At 44.2% G+C, this 19,933-nt stretch overlaps 1 protein-coding gene across 1 annotated transcript in view; it reads right to left on the reverse strand.

Moving 5' to 3' along the window:
• The window catches only part of LOC140719991 (uncharacterized), a 31,127-nt gene extending 12,017 nt beyond the window's left edge, over positions 1-19,110 (reverse strand). The window contains exons 1-5 of the mRNA XM_073034902.1: positions 19,037-19,110; positions 18,558-18,653; positions 17,914-18,147; positions 16,661-16,683; positions 16,455-16,573 (exon numbers count right to left, since the gene is read on the reverse strand). Coding sequence (XP_072891003.1) covers positions 16,455-16,573; positions 16,661-16,683; positions 17,914-18,147; positions 18,558-18,653; positions 19,037-19,069 — 505 coding nt within the window. The 5' untranslated portion in view covers positions 19,070-19,110. The remainder of the gene's footprint in view (positions 1-16,454; positions 16,574-16,660; positions 16,684-17,913; positions 18,148-18,557; positions 18,654-19,036) is intronic.
• Between the last annotated feature and the right edge of the window lie 823 nt (positions 19,111-19,933).

Raw genomic sequence — 19,933 nt, forward strand, 5'->3', positions numbered from 1 at the left:
AAATGGGGGGATTTGTGGGGATCATAATATTCCAGTGTTGATTAATGAGGGCAAAATGATTGTTACTGAAACAGGGAAGGTTGTGTTACTGGCTGGGTCATTTGTTGAGATTCATAATCAAGATAATTTAAGTGAAGAAGTTAAACAATGTAGGGATATGTTTTTCAGTGAATACCCTGATGTGCTGGAAGTCAGCTGTAGCAATGATAGTATCACTGATGGAGAGATTTCTTTGTATGAATTTAAGAAGTCTATTAATAATGCAGGTCAGGTGTTCCCAGGAAAGAGTGATATTTGAAATTGAATTGTGCATCTACTTTCCTCATGGAAAATGGAAACAGTAGTGCCAATTCTAAAACCTGGCATATCCCCATTTGATCCTTCTAGTTAAGGGCCTATATCGTGAATGTCTCATTTATGTACACTTATGGAATGTATGGTAATCAAGCGCTTGAGTTATATTTAGGAAAGATTGGTGATAAAGTGTTTTATTAGAGTGGATTTTGGAAGGCTGAAATGACATTAGATTCAGTTTTAGATTTGGAGGATGATATTCGGAAAACACAATTAAATAAAGATGTTGTAATAGCAGTATTTCTTGATACTGAAAAGGGAAATGATATGGAAGAAAGGACTTTTGATTAAATTAGGAGTGAGGGGGACATTGTATAATTTTTCTGAGTTTTTTTGGATGGACTGTCCAAGTACCGGTCGGCATGTTATGTTTGTGTTTCTATGATATAGAGAATGGGATCCCACAAGGCAGTATTTGTAGCCTTTCATTATTTAATATTATGATTAATGATATTTTCTCTGAGATGGGAAAATGGGATACCCTGGGTAAATCACAATATACAGATGACGTAGCTTTATAGATTAGAGGTATTAATTGCAATTTACAATTAATAGGTCAAACAGTGGGCAGATTGATGAGGATTTTAAGCTTTCAGTCGTTAAAACACATTATGTGGTTTACAAACTGCATTAATAGACTTGCACTTGATTTTAAATTATGTCATTAATATCTTGAGGAAGTGTCAGTGGTAAGATTTCTCAGTATGTGGATGGATAATAAGCTGACGTGGAAGCACCTATCAGTAAAATAATTGATAAATGTAAAGGAGCTTCAAATCTCCTCAGACATCTATGTGGGTATCCTTGGGTGCAACATGAAAATTTTTGTTGACCAATTATATTTGTTTAATTTGATCTGTTCTTGATTATGTCTGTGTGGCTTATTGATCAGCTTCATCTTCAAATTAAAAATGTTTGTATGTGATACAATTGCAGACTTTAAGATTTTGTTCTGGTGCGGTAATGTTGTCTCCTGTTTTGGCTTTACTGATTGCAATGGGACAATTGCCCTCAAAGTAACAGAGGTTCGAGTTGATGTCAACATACTGGATTAATTTGTGGGGGCAAGGAAATGATCATCCTGTTAAAGGTGTGCTGGAGGACGGTTGGGGACATCACAAGAAGAGTGTTTTTTTTTCTGAGTGGCTGGGTTCTTATCACGCTGGGAATACGGGTGTATTTGATGATACAATATGTCCCACTGTAGCTTTCTCTGTAAACACACCTTGTTTTTTCCAATGACTTCAGTTGATTTTAGGTTACACGATCGGATTCGGTTCTGCCTGAGAGTCTGTTGGTTCATTAGTATATTAATGAAAGTTATTATCATACAGTAACCATTTTTACAGATTAATCCAAAGATAAGTTAACTGGGGATGTTGGTGTGGCTGTTTTTGTGTGCCTGAATTGCAGGTAATGATAAAGAAATGACTTATAGCCATTTATCAGCAGAGGAAACAGAATTATTTGCCAACAGTATAGGCTGACAGTGGGTGGAGGAAATTGGTCCTTATAATTTGCTCAGAATACATTTCGGTTTTGATGAGTCTTAAACAGGTCATTCTGGCAGTAGGTCAGATTGACTGTTGGAAACTCATCAAACGGTATTTCATATATAAAGTTTGAATTATATGTCTGCACATTATGGGCCCTGCACATCACTCTGTTGAGGGAAATGATGATGTTGACTGTTTAGCACCAAAAGCTGTTAAATGTTAAGCTGTGATATAGAAGCTAAAGGGTTGGTAGTGTTAAGAATTAGGGGCTTATGGCAAGACGTAGGATAATGGACATAAGGACAGACACCTTTACAGAATACATAAACCTGTTGGGTTTATAGAAGAAGAGCTTAAAACAAGGGAAGGAATGATATTGACATGACATAGAAATGTCCACACTATGCTTAATTATGTCTTGTAACTAATTGGAAAAAATCATTCTGTGTCGTGTACATTTTGTCATTATGAAACTGTCGAAACACATACTATTTCAATGTGAAGCGTATAATGCTGAAGAAAAATCAAATGCAGTCTTCAGTACAATCTTTGCGAGGGTAGATAGATTTCAGATAAAAACTATTAAATTATGGGACTGACTTTTAATCAATTCATAGTTTGAGCTGGAAAAGGCATGTAATAATTGTGTTAAACCTTAGGAAATGACATATAGGGTAGCAAATGTGAGTGGGGTGTTTGATTATTGGGATGCTCTTAAAATCCAACAAAAGGCAATGAAAAAAGCCATAAGAATGGTAAAGACGAAATGTGAGGGCAAACTGGCCAATAATATAAATCAGGATACTAAAAGTTTAGTTTTCAGTTACATGAAGAGTGAAAGGGAGATGAGAGTTGATACTGGACCACTGGAAAATGATGCTGGTGAAGTAGTAATGGGAGACAAAGAAGTGGCAGATGAACTTAATGAACAATCTTCACGGTCTTTTCCGGTCAGCACCACCCCCACTTGTCCCATTTAACCTGTCTCATTACGGGTGGACTTTAAGACCCGGGGGAGCTCAGGACCCACCGCCCGCAGCTACTGCTGACTCCCCGGTGTTTCTGTTCGGTTGACGGATGCGGTGAACGAGTTAAAATTCATCGATCGACAATTCTTATGTCGTGTTTATTTCACTCCATAGAACCATAGAACACTACAGCACAGAAAACAGGCCATTTGGCGCTTCTAGTCTGTGCGGAAACTTTATTCCGCTCGTCCCATTGACCTGCACCCAGTCCGTAACCCTCCAGACCTCTCCCATCCATGTATCTATCCAATTTATTCTTAAGAGTGAGCCTGCATTTACCACGTCAGATGGCAGCTCGTTCCACACTCCCACCACTCTCTGAGTGAAGAAGATCCTCCTAATGTTCCCCCTAAAGCTTTCCCCTTTCACCCTAAAACCATGTCCTCTCATATTTATCGTTCCTAATCTAAATGGAAAGTACTTACTCGCATTTACTGTCTATACCCCACATAATTTTGTAAACCTCTATCAAATCTCCCCTCATTCTTCTACGCTTCAAGGAATAAATTCCTAACCTGTTCAATCTTTCCCTGTAACTCAACTCCTGAAGACCTGGCAACATCCTAGTAAATCTCTGCACTCTTTCAATCTCTCCAACCTCTCCATGGATACCTCATGTCTGAACTTTCTGAACTAACCTCCTATGTGGGACTTTGTCAAAGGCCTTACTAAAGTTCATGTGGACAACATCCACAGCCTTTCCTTCACCTACTTAGTTGGTAACCTCCTCGAAAAACTCTTCGAGATTCATTAAACACGATCTACCATGCACAAAGCCATACTGACTATCCTTAATCAGCCCTCGGCTGTCCAAATACTTGTATATCCGATCTCTCAGAACACCTTCCAATAACTGACCTACTACTGATGTCAGGCTCACTGGCCTGTAATTACCTGGTTTACTATTGGAGCCTTTTTTATACAATGGAATAACAAGAGCTACCCTCCAATCCTCTGGCACTGCACCCGTGGCTGAGGACATTTTAAATATTTCTGTCAGGGCCCTGCAATTTCTACCCTAGTCTCTCTCAGGGTCCGAGGAAATATCAAGTCAGGCCCAGGGGATTTATCTACCTTTATTCACTGTAAGGCAGCAAGCACCTCCTCCTCTTTAATCTACAAATGTTCCATGACACTACTGCTTGTTTCCCTTCCTTCCATATACACTATGCCAGTTTCCTGAGTAAATACTGATGCAAAAAAACTGTTTAAGATCTCCCCCATCTCGTGAGGCTCCACACATTTGAGGCCTTCCACTTACTGAACACATCCTTGTCAGGAAAAAAAAAACTTATCCGAATCCACTCTTCCTAGATCCTTTTTCATTTCCACAAAATTAGCCCTTCTGCTATTTAGAACCTCAACTTGAGGACCAGACCTATCCTTATCCATAATTAACTTGAAACTGATGACATTATGGTCACTGGACCCAAAATGTTCGCCTACACATACTTCTGTCACCTGACTGTCTGGTTTCCCAATAGGAGATCAAGTATTGCATCCTCTCTCGTAGGTACCTCTATATATTGATTTAGAAAACTTTCCTGAAAACATTTCACAAACTCCAAGCCATCTAGCCCTATTACAGTTTGGGAGTCCCAGTCAATATGTGGAAAGTTAAAATCCCCTACTATTACAACTTCTTGTTTCTTACATCATTCTACTATCTTTATACAGATTTGCTCTTCCAATTCTCTCTGACTATTGGGTGGTCTATAATACACCCCTATTAGTGTGGTCACACCTTTCCCGTTCCTCAGCTCCACCCAAATGGCCTCTGTAGACAAGCCCTCCGGGCTGTCCTGTCTACGCACAGCTGTGATATTTTCCCTGACTAGTAATGCCACTCCTCCCCCTTTCATCCCTCCCCCTCTAGCACGTCTGAAACAACGAATATTTCTATCATGTATAAACCTTAGGTGAGAGGTTATCTTTTTGTATTAATGTATTAAAAATAAATTATAAATTCTACCAATGGAACCTCTTACTAAAGGATTCATATTCAAAATAGTATCCAACAAATCAAATTCTTGCATATATGGAAGCTTAGATAATTATTTTTGTAAAAAATTTCTAACCTGAAGATATTGCAGTAAGTGTGTATGAGGGAGAGAATATTTGCTAATTAACTCTTCAAAAGTCATCAATCGACCATCACAAAATAAATGATAATAAAAATAAATAAATCTGCAAAAAAAACAGATCCCCTTAATCACTAAAGATTAAACAGGTTTGGGAGAGAGAACTTAATATGACCTTTGTTAATGAAGATGGTCAATTCTTCTTTAATATGTGCCAATCAGTGTTTAATTCAATTTAAAATTGTTCACTGTTACTATTTAACAAAGGAGAGACTATCCAAAATATTTCCTAACATAGACAATTATTGCGATAGGTGTAAAACTGAAGTAGCCACTTTTTCACATATGTTCTCGTCATGTCCTTTATCAAAATCTTTTTGGAAATCTTTATTTTCTACAATTTCTAAAGCTCTGAAAATTAATTTACAACCTAATGTACAAACCTTTCATTTCTGTCTATACATGCAGTCCTCGTATGACCTTTATCCTCCTCCACCTCACTATCTGCTCTAACACTCTGGTTCCCCTCCCACTGCAAATCTTTTTTACCCCCCCCCCCCCCACGAGCAGCACTGGCAAATCTACCCGCAAGAATGTTAGTCCCCCTCCAGTTCAGGGGCAAACCGTCCCGTCGGAACAGGTCCCACCATCCCGGGAACAAAGCCCAATTGTCCAGAAACATGAAGCCCTCCGTCCTGCACCATCTCCTTAGCCACGTATTTAGCTGCACTCTCCGCACATTTATATTTACAGGGACTTTACTCCTGACGCCGGTCCCGGGACCCGACCCGTTTACAGACCCGGAGCGGAACCGGAGCAGATTCTCAGCCACTGGTTTTCATCCCAGGTCGCGAAGAAAGGATAAAGTTTCCCCGTGAATTTATTCCCAGTGAAGGTGTGGAGATGGGAGTTGGTCTCCGCGTTGTAAAATGAAACTGTCCCGGACTCGTAACTGAGATAAACTCCCACCCTCCCGGGGATGAGACCGGCAGGGAGACGGGACTCGGGGGAGGGCAGACCATAGAACACGTCATAATCCCGATGTAACACGTCATCATCCCGGCCGATGACCCAGAATCCGGTCTCCGGACTCAGACTGACCCGTCCCTTCCTCTCCACAGACTCTGCGGCGACTCCCAGAAACCAGAGCCGATTCCCCGTCACCTCCACCTCCCAGTAATGTCTCCCCGATGTGAATCCCTCCGATCCCAGCACACAAATCCAGTGTGTGAATCTCTTCCCGGTGTCAGGGAGATCCCTCCGGGTCCCGGCATATCTCACACTCTTCCGATCCTCAGACACCTCGAGACACGGACTCGCCGTTTCCACATCCAGGGTGACGGAGACTGGGGGGAGAAGCAGAGAATTAGAGAGTCCCCGGGGATCGGGCAGAGACTCGGGCAGCGCGGCCCCGGGGATCGGGGTTTGGGGAGACTCGGGCAGCGCGGACCCGGGGATCGGGGGGGAGACTCGGACAGCGCGGACCCGGGGATCGGGGGGAGACTCGGACAGCGCGGCCCCGGGGATCGGGGGGGAGACTCGGACAGCGCGGCCCCAGGGATCGGGGGGAGACTCGGGCAGCGCGGCCCCAGGGATCGGGAGGAGACTCGGGCAGCGTGGCCCCGGGGATCGGGGGGAGACTTGGGCGGCGCGGCCCCGGGGATCGGTGGGGGGGGGGTTCCGCTGGACGGAGAGCAGAGAGACCCCTGGCCCTTGACTCCTCAGACAGGGGAAACATCCACCCTCACTCCTGCCTGTTGACTCCTGAAAGAATTTTGTGTTTCCATGAGATCTCCTCTCATTCTTCGAAACTGGGAACAGAGAACATAGAGCAGTACAGCACAGGAACAGGCCAATCATACAATGTTCACATTCATTTGTGAGTGTGAAGTGGGGGAGTGTGATGGTTTGAGACAATAAAGGAGGTGATAATGGGAACCAGTAGGGGAGAGATGAATGGCAGATAGAACCAGGAGGGCGAGGGGTGCAAAGCCCGTGGGTGAACTGTGTGTGTAGACGTAATGAGAAGCTGGAGGGGGCAAAGATGGCAGATGAAGATGACTTTGTCGCCTTTCCCACAACCCCATCCCCCGCAGCCCCTCATTAGGACAGGGGATGAATTTGCAGGTCCTGATGAAGTGTTTCAGTCTGAACCGTGGACTGTTTATTCTTTTCCATAGAAACTTTACAGACTGATGTTCCCCCAACAATTTGTGTGTGTTACTCTGCTTTAAATATACTTAATTATTTGGCCTCCACAGCTGCCTGTGGCAGATTCACTATCCTGTGGATAAAGGAATTCCTCCTCATCTCTGTCCTAAATGGGCATCGCCATAGTCGGAGGCTGTGCTTACCGTTCTCGACCCACCCACATCCTCCCAACATCAACTCTCTCCAGTCAGGTGTCAGAGAGATCTGGCGAGACCATTCATCAGGACCTGTGTAGCTTGGATTACCAGCATCTGCAGATTTTCTCCTGCTTGATTTTTAAAGCAGAAGTTAATAAGTAAACTTCTTGATCAGTCAGAGTCTCAAAAGTTATGGGGAGAAGGCGGGAGAATAGGGTTGAGGTGGATAATAAATCAGCCATTCTTCTAAAATCCCGTGTGTACAGGCCAAGAACCATCAAACACTCCTCATATGTTAACTCTTTCATTCCCAGAATTATTCTTGTGAATCTTCTGCACCCCCTCCAATGCCAGCACATGTTTTCCGATAGAAGGGACCCAAAACTGCTCACAATACTCCAAGTGTGGTCTGACCAATGCCTTATAAAACCTCAGAATTACATCCTTGCTCTTGTACTCTAATCCTCCCGAAATGAAAGCAAACATTGAGTTTGCCAATCTTACCACTGACACAAACTGCAAGTTAACCTTCAGGGAATCCTGCACAAGGACACCCATGTCCCTTTGCAACTCTGATTTTTGAATTTCGCCCTGTTTACAGAATTGTCTATGCCTTTATTCCTTCGACCAAAGTCATACCTGCCTAAGTTTGTACCTGTCAAACTCTACCTGTGCTACAAGATCCTTATTACATATACTGGTGCATTCAAATAAGACCATAAGACAAAGCAGCAGAAGCCGGCCATTCGGCCCTTCGTATCTGCTCCACCATTTTATCATGAGCTGATCCATTCTTCCATTTAGTCCCACTCTCCCACCGTCTCACCATGACCTTCGATGCCCTGTCTACTCACATACCTATCAATCTCTGTCTTAAATACACCCAATGACTTGGCATCCACTGCCGCAAGAAATTCACAGATTCACCACCCTCTGGCTAAAAAAAATTCTTTGCATCTCTTTTCTGAATGGGCATCCTTCAATCATTAAGTCATGCTCTCTCGTACTAGACTCCCCCACCATGGGAAACAACTTTGCCACATCCACTCTGTCCATGCCTTTCAACATTCGAAATGTTTTTGTGAGGTTCCCCCTCATTCTTCTAAACTCCACGGAGTTCAGTCCAAGGGCGGTCAAATGTTCCTCATATGTTAACCCTCTCATTCCCGGAATCATTCTAGTGAATCTTCTCTGAACCCTCTCTAATGTCAGAACATCCTTTCTTAAATAAGGAACCCAAAACTGCACACAGTATTCCAAGTGAGGTCTTACCAGTTCCTTATAGAGCCTCAACATCACATCCCTGCTCCTATACTCTATTCCTCTAGAAATGAATGCCAACATTGCATTCGCCTTCTTCACCACCGACTCAAACTGGAGGTTAACCTTAAGGGTATCCTGCACGAGCACTCCCAAGTCCCATTGCATCTCAGGACTTTGAATTTTCTCTCCATTTAAATAATAGTCTGTCCGTTTATTTCTTCTACCAACGTACATGACTATACAATTTTCAACATTGTATTTCATTTGCCACTTCTTTGACCATTCTCCTAATCTATCCAAGTCTCTCTGCAGACTCTCTGTTTCCTCAGCAATACCGTCCCCTCCACCTATCTTTGTATCATCAGCAAACTTAGCCACAAAGCCATCTATTCCATAATCCAAATTGTTGATGTACAACGTAAAAAGAAGCGGCCCCAACACGGACCCCTGTGGAACACCACTGGTAACTGGCAGACAACCAGAATGGGATCCTTTATTCCCACTCTTTGTTTCCTGCCAATCAGCCAACGCTCTATCAACGTATGTAACTTTCCCGTAATTCCATGGGCTCTTATCTTGTTTAGCAACCTCATGTGTGGCACCTTGTCAAAGGCCTTCTGAAAATTCAAATACACAACATCCACTGCATCTCCCTTGTCCAGCCTACTTGTAATCTCCTCAAAAAATTTCAATGGGTTTGTCAGGCAGGATTTTCCTTTAAGGAAACCATGCTGAGTTTGGCCTATCTTGTCGTATGGCTCCAGGTACTCCGTAACCTCATCCTTGACAATTGACTCCAGAAACTTCCCAACCATTTCTCAAGCTAACAGGTCTATAATTTACTTTTTGCTTCCTTGCCCCTTTCTTAAATACCAGAGTGGCATTTACAATCTTCCACTCCTCCGGAACCATGCCAGAATCTATTGACATTTGAACGATCATTGCTAATGCCTCCGCGATCTCCACAGCTACTTCCTTCAAAACTCAAGGGTGCATTCCATCTGGTCCTGGAGATTTATCTACCCTTAGAGTATTCAGGTTCCTGAGTACTTTCTCTGTCGTAATTGTGACTGCGCACACTTCTCTTCCCTGACACCCTTGAGTGTCCAGTATACTGGTGATATCTTCCTCAGTGAGGACTGATGCAAGTACTCGTTCAGTTCCTCAGCCATCTCCTTATCTCCCATTACAATTTCTCCAGCATCATTTTCTATCGGTCCTATATCCACTCTCACCCGTTTTTTATTCTTTATATACTTGACAAAGCTTTTAGTATCTTCTCTGATATTATTTGCTAGCTTCCTTTTATAGTTCATCTTTTCCCTCTTAATGGCCTTCTTAGTTTCCTTTTGTAAGCTTTTAAAAACTTCCCAATCCTCTGTCTTCTCACTAATTTTTGCTTCCTTGAATGCCCTCTCCTTTGCTTTTACTTTGGCTTTGACTTCTCTTGTCAGCCACGGTCACAACCTTTTTCCATTTGAAAATTTCTACTTTTTTTGGAATATATCTGTCTCGCACCTTCCTCACTTCTCGCATAATCTCCAGCCACTGCTGCTCTGCCGTCCTTCCCGCTAGTGTCCCTTTCCAGTCAAATTTGGCCAGTTCCTCTCTCGTGCCACTGTAATTTCCTTTACTCCACTGCAATACCGACACATCGGATTTCGGCTTCTCTTTCTCAAATTTCACAGTGAACTCAATCATGTTACGATCACTGCCTCCTAACGGTTCCTTCACCTCAATCTCTCTAATCACCTCTGGGTCATTACACAATATCCAATCCAGTACCTCTGATCCCCTAGTGGGCACAACAACAAGCTGTTCTGAAAAGCCATCTCGTAGACATTCTACAAAGTCTCTCTCTTGAGATCCAGTGTCGACCTGATTTTCCCAATCCACTCGCATGTTAAAATCCCCCACAATTATCATAACACTGCCTTTCTGGCAAACCTTTTCTATTTCCTGTTGTAATTTGTAGTCCACCTCACTGCAGCTGTTAGGAGGCCTGTAGATAACTGCCATCAGGGTCCTTTTACCCCTGCTATTTCTTAGCTCAACCCAGAAAGATTCTGCACCTTCTGATCCTATGTCACCTCTTTCTAATGATTTAATATCATTTCTTACCAATAAAGCCACGCCACCCCCTCTGCCTACCTGCCTATCCTTCCGATACACCGTGTATCCTTGTATTTAAGTATAACACCTTAAGTCCAGTATTTGATACTTTTTGATTTGATTGCACTGCAACTCATCCCATTGGCTGCAAATTTGCCCCATCACCTGCCTGTCCTTCCTGACATCTTTACTGCTCACTATCTTAGATTTATTTCTGTTTTGCCCCTCCTCTACTCTATCATTCCGGTTTCCCATACCCCTTCCAAATTAGTTTAAACCCTCCCTAACAGCTCTGTTAAACATTCCCGCTATGGTTCAGGTGTAACCCGTACTTTTTGAACAGGTAATACATCCCCCAGAAGAGATCCCAATGATCCAAGAATCTGAAGCCCTGCCCCCTGCACCAGTCTCTCAGCCACATATTCATCAGCCTGATCCTACTATTCTTGCCCTCGCTAGCACGTGGCACAGGTAGCAATCCTGAGATTACTACCCTGGAGGTCCTGCTTCTCAGATTCATTCCTAACTCCTGGAAATCTCTCTTCAGGACCTCCTCCCTTTTCCTCTCTATGTCATTGGTACCAACATGTACCAAGACAGCTGGCTGCTCGCCCTCTCCCTTCAGAATATTCTGGAACCGATCCGAGACATCCCATACCCTGGCACCTGGAAGGCAGCACACCATGCGGGTATCTCTACCAGGCTCACAGAATCTCCTGTCTGTTCCCCTGACTATGGAATCCCCTATGACTACCGCATTCCTCTTCTCCCTCCTTCCCTTCTGCACAACAGCGCCAGGCTCAGTGCCAGAGACCCAGTCACCGTGGCCGTCCCCTGTCAGGTCATCCCCCTCAACAGCATCCGAAACGATGTGCTTGTTGCTGAGGGGGGCAGCCACAGGGGTGCTCTCCACTATCCGGGCATTTCCCTTCTCCCTCCTGACAGTACCCAGTTTTCTGACCCCTGTAGCCTAGGGATGACTACCTCCCTGTAGCTCCTGTCTATCACCTCTTCATTTTCTCTAATAAGCAGTAGGTCATCAAGCTGCAGCTCCAGATCCCTAACACGGTCTCCGAGGTGCTGAATCTCGGTGTACCTGGTGCAGATGTGGCTATCAGGGAGGCTGGAGGTCTCCCAGGATTCCCACATCTGACACCCTGAACAAAGCACTAACCCTGCAGACATGCTACCTAATTCTACAGGAATGAAACAAAGAAAGATAGGTCTACTCACCCACTTACTTTGCCAAACACACGAACTTTTTAAACCGTTAGCTAATGTGCCCTGCTGTTCCCCCGTCCGTCCGGGCCGATTTGCCAAGGGGAAAAAAGAGTCGGTTCCTCGCTCTCGGCTCTTCCCGTTACCGCCTAAGCCCGTTGAGCCAAAGCCCTACACTCTGCTGCCACCCACTCCGCTGCCCGCTGTATAGGGTGGTCATCTTTTTAAACTCTCCGCGCTGTCCTGTGCAGTCTCGCCGTTCTTGTATGCGAAGTTTTTTACAGAACTGCCTTCCTTCAGAATTTAGCTCCCACGCCGCCCTTCTTGTCCCAATCTAAAAAAACACTTTCAGTCCTGTATTCATCAGCCTATTCCACACTGTCCACATGAAATTCAGCAAGGCCTTTGATGTCGATGATAGACCACACTTGGAGCATTGTCTGCATTTCCGGTTCCCGAATATGGGGAGGATGTCATTACACTGGACAGGAGGCTTCAGGAGGATGTTACCAGGACTGGGGGCTTGGGTTAAAAGTAGAGAGTGGATAAGCTTGGGCTATTCAGCTGTAGTGTAGGATGTTCAGGTATGACCCCTTATTGAGGTAAATAATTGATAAGGAGCTTAAATAACGTTTCTTTTTCCAAGAAATGGGAGTACAGAACCAGAGGCCTCAGATTGAAAGTGAGACGGGATATTTTTCTGAGTGGTCTATCGGGTAATATTCTCACAGAGAGGGAGGTTGGTAAATGGAATTTGCCCTCAGATGCTGTAGAAACAGGTAAAAATAAAATATTTTAAAATAAATTTGGGCAGGTACACAGATGGGAAATGGTTAGAGGGATGGGGGGGGGGCAAACACACACAAATGGGCCATGCTCAAGAAGACATCTTAGTCTTGCAAATTGATGAAGTGGGCCGTGAGTTCAACATCCGTCAAACCCTCCCAGATCATCCTCCTGAGGAATCTCACCCCGGAGTCTGTCTGTGAAGTGTTGATGTGACGTCACGTCAGAGGGCAGCTCAGTGCCACAGAACAGACAGACTGGGTAAGGACGGCAGATTTCAATCCTAAATGGGAATTTGTGCCTATTTCTGTGGCCGTGTGTCACACTCTGATAGTATATCCGTGTGTGTGTGTGTGTGTGTGTGTGTGTGTGTGTGTGTGTGTGTGTGTGTGTGTGTGTGTGTGTGTGTGTGTGTGTGTGTGTGTGTGTGTGTGTGTGCTGATTGTGGTAAATATTCGTGTGGTGGGTATACATATTGAAGGAGAGTGTGCACATTGAAGAATTTGTATGTTACAGTGTGTCAGTGTGTCATCACATGTCTGGTGTGTTGAGTTCTTTAAATGAATAAATGACTGTCTCTGAAGAGATTGGTTTCCAGGTTACTGAGGGAAATAACAACATACATTGCTGAGGCTCTGACTACAATCTGCCAATCCTTCCTGTGTATGTGTGTGAGGGAGCTTTGCCAGGCCGGTTATGTTGTGTGTGCTTCTCCCGAGATGAAATCTTGATCCATGTCAATGCTTGTTGGTGTGTCTGAGCTCATTCTCACAATGATTCAATGTAGTGGTCTGATCACCATAAGACATAGGAGCAGAATTAGGCCATTTGCCCATCGAGTCTGCTCCGCCATTCAATCATGGCTGATCCTTTTTTTCCTCCTCAGCCCCACTACCTGGTCTTCTCCCCGTAACATTTGATGCTGTGTTCAATCTAGAACCTATCAAGCTCTGCCTTAAATACACCCAACAAGTTCTGCAAATTCACAAGCTGCTGGCACAAATTTCTCTGCATCTGTTTTAAATAGACTCCCCTCTATCTTGAGGCTGTGCCCTCTTGTCCTAAACTCCACCACCAGGGGAAACATCCTTTCCACATCTACTCTGTCTCGGACTTTCAACATTCGAAAGGTTTCAATGAGATTCCCCCTCATCTTTCTAAATTCCAGCGAGTACAGACACAGAGCTATCAAACGTTCCTCGTATGATAACCCTTTCATTTCTGGAATCATCCTTATGAAATGAACCTTCTGCAACGCCAGCACATCTTTTCTGAGATGAGGAGCCCAAAACTGTTCACAATACTCAAGGTGAGGCTTCACCACTGCCTTATAAAGCCTCAGCATCACATCCCTGCTCTTGGATTGAATGCTATCTAAACCCCTTGCATTGAATGCTAACATTGGATTCTAAACCACAGATTAAAATCCAGGAGCAACAGGCCTCCGGGACAGCTTCTTCAACCAGGCCATCAGACTGATTAACTCATGTGGACACAATTGAATTTCTATGTTCTATTAACCAGCCTGTTGTACATATTATTTATCATAAATTACTATCAATTGCACATTGAACATTTAGACGGAGATGTAACATAAAGAATTTTAATCCTCAGGTATATGAAGGATGGAAGTAATAAAGTCAATTCAATTCAAATCTATTTCTTGTTTATTTTTTTCATCCCAATCATTCTTTCAGTTCCTCTCTAGATATTTAAAAGCTTCCCAATCCTTTGTCTTCCTGCTAATTTTTGTTTAGTTGTATCCCCTCTCTTTTGCCTTTACATTAACTTGTCTTCCCTTGTCAGCCACAGTTTTACTATTTTGCCATTTGAGTATTTATTTATTTTTGGAATACATCTATCCTTCACCTTCCTCATTTTCCCAGAAATTGACACCATTTCTGCTCTGCTCTCATCCCTGCCAGCATCTCCTTCCAATTTGCTTTGGCCAACTCCTCTCTCAGACCACTGTAATTTCTTTTACTCCTCTGAAATACTACAATGTCAGACTTTCTCCTTATCAGATTTCAAGTTGAACTCAGTCATGTTGTGAGCACTGCTTCCTAAGGTTTCTTTTAACTACTCACCTCTGGTTCAATACATAACACCCAATCCAGTAGAGCTGTTCCCTGAGTAGGCTCAATGACAAACTGCTCTAGAAAGCCATCACATTGCATTCAACAAACTCACTCTCTTGAGATCCTTTACCAACCTGATTTTCCCAATTGACCTGCATGTTGAAATCTCCCATGATTATCATAACATTATCCTTTTCATCAGCCTTTTCTATTTCCAGTTGTAATCTGTGGGCCACAACCCACTGACTGTTGGGAGGCCTGTATATGACTGGTGTCAGTGTCATTTTTACTTTTGCAGTTCCTTACCTCAACCCACAAGATTCAACATCTTCCAATCCTATGTCACATCTTGCTGCTGATTTACCTGCAGAGCCACGCCACCCCCTCACCCGACCTTCCTATACCACCGATACATTCTGTAAACTTGGACATTCAGATCCCAACTACAACCATCCTTCAGCCACGATTCCGTGATACCTGACAATCGGTAATAGTGCAACAAGATCATCCACCTTATTTCTCATACTCCCTGCATTGAGATATAACACTTTGTGTACTCTATCTGCTACCCTTTTCAATTCTGCATCTCTAATGCACTGATACTCACCATGCTGGCTACAATTTTCTCCTCTCATCTGTCCACCATATCTGACAGTCTGACTGCACGCTATCTTTGCATTTTTACCAGCAGTCCTATCCCTTCACTCCACTTCCAACCCCCCACCCCACCAAATTAGTTTAAACCCTCCCCGACAGCTCTATCAAACCTCTCTGTGAGAATATTGTTCTCCCTTGGGTCCAGGAGCGACCCATCCATTTCGAGCAGGTCATTCCTCCACCAGATGAGATCCCAATGATCCAAGAACCTGAATCCCTGTCCCCAGCACCATCTTCTCAGCCATGTTTATCTGCCAAATTATCCTGTTTCTACCCTCACCAGCACGTGGCACAGGCAGCAATCCAGAAATTACAACCCTGGGGGTGCTGCTTCAGAGCTTTTGACCAAGCTCTCCAAATTCTATTTTCAGGAGCACTTTGCTTTTACTTCCAATGTCATTGTCACAAATTTACCAAGATATCTGGCTCTTTTCCCTCCCTCTCTAAAATGCTGCGGACACGATTCGAGGCATCCCTGACCCTGGCACCCAGGAGGCAACATACCATTCGAGTGTCCCGTTCACATCAATAGATTCTCCTGTCTGTTCCCCTGATGATTCAGTCCCCGATCACGACCACTCTCCTCTTCTGCCTCTAACAACAGTGAGAGTTGCTGATCCGGAAAGGGGAAGACCTGTGTCAGTCAGAGTCTGCACTCACAGGGCACATGAAGGACTTGTGTATTTTCCTGACAATCCCTGTCACCACACTGATACCTGCTTTTATTCCCTATAATATTATCATCAGTATTAAATTCCCAGTTCCTCTGGTAGATCCAAACTCATGTCCTGGTGTGTTAGTGCATTTGCCTGGGATTACAACCCGTGTATTGGTTGTATTGTGTCCCTGTGTTGGTGTTCAGGGGTTTGACATCTCCAGCTGACCGTGTGACAGTGATGCTACCCAGTCGGTGGGGTTGATGTGAAATAAACTTCAGTTCCCCTTCAGCCGAGTATTACAGACAATCATTGCCTCAAATTAGAACTAAATTGAGCTTCAGAAACAAGGAGAAATGAATCTTTGTAAGTTTTACCTCGATTAATAGCATCAAGCGTTTCTCTCAGCACTGTGTTCAACAAATAGGGGTGATCGAATTTTTCAAACCGTTGGGCCTCATCTGTCACTGCCAATTCCTGGACATCGTCATTAATCCTGTAAATATTAAACTTCTGGTTATAAATTGCTATTCTGAACTATTTTACAAATCCATTCAGGGTTTCAGTGAAGAGCCTGTCCTACCTCTTGTTCCGACGAGCTTCCTCCTGAAATGAATAAAACACAAATCTGATTAGACTTGGACTTACTGTCCACATCCTGAATTTCATCCAAATCATTACAAGGTGTTGAAAATTCCCACTCCCACAGTCACTCACACACACGGACAATACAGAACCATGGGGTAAATTACAGGGAAAGTTTCTGAATGTCAGACCATTACTGTGAGGATGAAACTTACAGGGAAGACAGGACAGGCTGTGCATTACCATCTGGATATGACGTCAGTGTGATAGGATGGAGGAATTTAAGATCAGTGATCTATGTGATTGTGTACGGGTGGAGGAAGTACTTCTATTTATGGGGAGACTTGTGGGGAGATGTAATTCCAGATGGATTTTAACAGATTCCACAAGAAATTTGGTGAAGAGGATGTGGAACCCGCTGCCACAGGAGTGGTTGAAATGGAACAGCAGAGATTGAATGTAATGGGGAGGCTGGATAAACACGTGAGGGACCAGAGATTTCAGGGCACTGTTGCTGGCTGTGGTGAGCAAGTGGCAGGAGGATTGTGAAGCAGGGAAATTGAGAGGAGAAAATGGGCCGAATGGCCTGGTTATGTTTTGAACGATTGAACGTTCATTTGAATGTTATCTGTAAAAGTAAAGAGACAATAATAGTTTCCCTAATCTGATGGAAACCGGATACAGAAGATAAGTCTGATGTGTGGGTCAAATTCTTTGTTCTCACTGATTGACAAGGAGACCCTCACACCCACCGCACCAGACACACTCACAGCCTATGACTGGAAATGGGAGTTAACAAGAGTTTTAGAGGGTATTTAATGTAGAATTAAGGACACAGTCTGTAGCTCTGTGTTATGATCAGAGTAAATAATTTTAGAGAGATTTGCATTCTGTCCTGGGATGTACAGAAGTTGTGGAAGCCCAGTTTTGGGACAATAGACAATAGGTGCAGGGGTAGGCTATTCGGCCCTTCTAACCAGCACCACCATTCACTGTGATCATGGCTGATCATACACAATCAGGACCCCGTTCCTGCCCTCTCCCCATATCCCTTGACCGTGCTATCTATAAGAGCTCTATCTAACTCTCTCTTGAAAGCATCCAGAGACTTGGCCTCCACTGCCTTCTGTGTGAGGTCGCCAGAGCGACAATTGATTTGTTAGAATTGGCCTCGGTGCTGTGTTTATTTTGAATGTACCACTGTTCATTCAGTGCCCTTTGACAGAAACAAATTGAAATATAATCCCTCACCTTGAGAAATATAACACTGTCTTTCTGATCCATCTGTTCCTTTAACTTTGAGATTTCCTCCTGAATACTCCTTATATTCTCTTGAAGAGCTAGAAGATTTTTCTCCATTGGGTTGAGAATCCTCTTCTCTTCTTCCCTGAGATCCCTGAGTAAGCTCTGCTCTTTCTCAGTGATAATCTGGCGCAGTTCAGCAAACTGGGATGTGACGTGGGACTGAAGACTGTGTGACTGTTCCTGTCGAAGGAAAGGTGAAGATTAATATACTGCATTGCTGTGCTCTGTTTCCTTTTGTCGTTAAGTTCAGTCTATTGGAGTCCATGCTACTTCTGAGTGCATTCCCATCAACACCATTCCCTCACGTTTTCCTGAAACCTATTCTCCCTCATTGACCCATAAACCCCCATCTGATTCACACACACCATCCCCAACTTCACAGGGTTAACATTAATTAGCCATTCATCCGGCATGTCCTTGGGATGTGTCGGAGTCTCTCGTGGTCACAGGGAGAGCATGCAAACTCCACACAGACAGCAGCAGAGGTCAGGATCGAACCCAGGTCACTGGAGCTGCGATACTCTGCTATTCTGCATTAAATAGAGCAAAACTCGACAGTAATATCAGAAATTCCGCTCAGGAAGCCTCACCCGAACTCCGGAAATCTTCTCTTTCTGTTGCTGCTCCTTTTCCTGGAAGTCTGATTTCTTTTTTGTGAGAGAGTCTAAGGAAGATTTTAGCTGATCCTGGAAGTCAGAGAGTGAAGGAAATAGAAACAAAGATGCATCAAAAGAAACAGGTGATCAAACCCGATTATCACACAAAATGCCGGAGGAACTCAGTGAGTCAGGCAACATCTATTCAGGGGAAATAAACAGTCGGTATTTCGTGATGAGACCCTTCTTTGGGATTGGGAAAGAATGGGACATTGTTTGGGATCGGTATAGACAGCGGAGAGTTGTGGGGAGGGGTGGGTCTGGGCTGTTGGAGGGAGAGATGTGTTTGGTGGTAGAATCCCGTTTGGAGATGGCGACAGTTGCGGGGAATGATGTGTTCGGTGTGAAGGCTCCTGTGGTCCCAGGCAGAAGAATGGAGGATAGAGTGAAGATCAACTTCGGGTTAGTTTTACCTTGTAGATTTTAACAGCTTCTTTAATCGGCATGAAGCGGTGCTCTCTGTGTTCCTGCGCGTCTCTACAGACCAGACAGATCAGTGTCTTGTCCGTTTCACAAAACAGCTTCAGTTCCTCCTCATGTTCCTCGCAGAGACGTTTACTTTCCTTCTCTTTCGGATTCAGGTTTAGATTTCGAGCTTTTTCAGCCAGATTTGCTAAGGCCCGATTCACCCTGAGGGTGCGGTCAGCAAACTCCTCTCTACATTCCGGGCAGGAGTTTCTCTCCTCCCTTTCCCAACACCGTGTGATACAAGAGCGACAGAAGTTGTGTCCACACTCCAGTGACACCGGATCGGTGAAGAAATCCAGGCAGATGGGACAAATTACCTCCTCGGTCCAACTCTCGACCGGTCCTTTCGAAGCCATGTTAACTCCTGGCACTTCCTGATTCAGAATGCTTTCACTTTCGGGGAGCTGCTGATCCCCTGCAGTACCGCGATTGTCCACTACGCGCGCTGCAGACTCAGGGATATGTTCAGTGGAAATTCTGGCTATTTCCATGTTAGTGTGGGATCAAAAACAAATTAAACAGGGAAAAGATAAGAAAACGCCCAATGGACTGTCTAATCCCGGCGACGAGCGTAGGTGAGTTGGCCATATGCCCAGCAACCCCATCTCGTAAACACCTAGAGCGACAAAAAACGTTAGCTCAATGTCCAAAGGCCCCATCGCTCTGATCGGAAGGACCTTTCCGGATCGAGATCCTTCATCTGAACTGTCTCAACCCGAAATGTCGATTGTCCATTTCCCTCCACAGATGCTGCCCGACCCGCTGAGTTCCTCCAGCAGTCGTTTTTTATCTTTCTCCAGTTCTAAGAGAGTCAGAGTGGAGCGCAATACGGTGGATAAGTA

Source organism: Hemitrygon akajei, unplaced genomic scaffold (assembly GCF_048418815.1).
Source record: "Hemitrygon akajei unplaced genomic scaffold, sHemAka1.3 Scf000034, whole genome shotgun sequence".
NCBI classification, from domain to species: Eukaryota; Metazoa; Chordata; class Chondrichthyes; order Myliobatiformes; family Dasyatidae; genus Hemitrygon; species Hemitrygon akajei.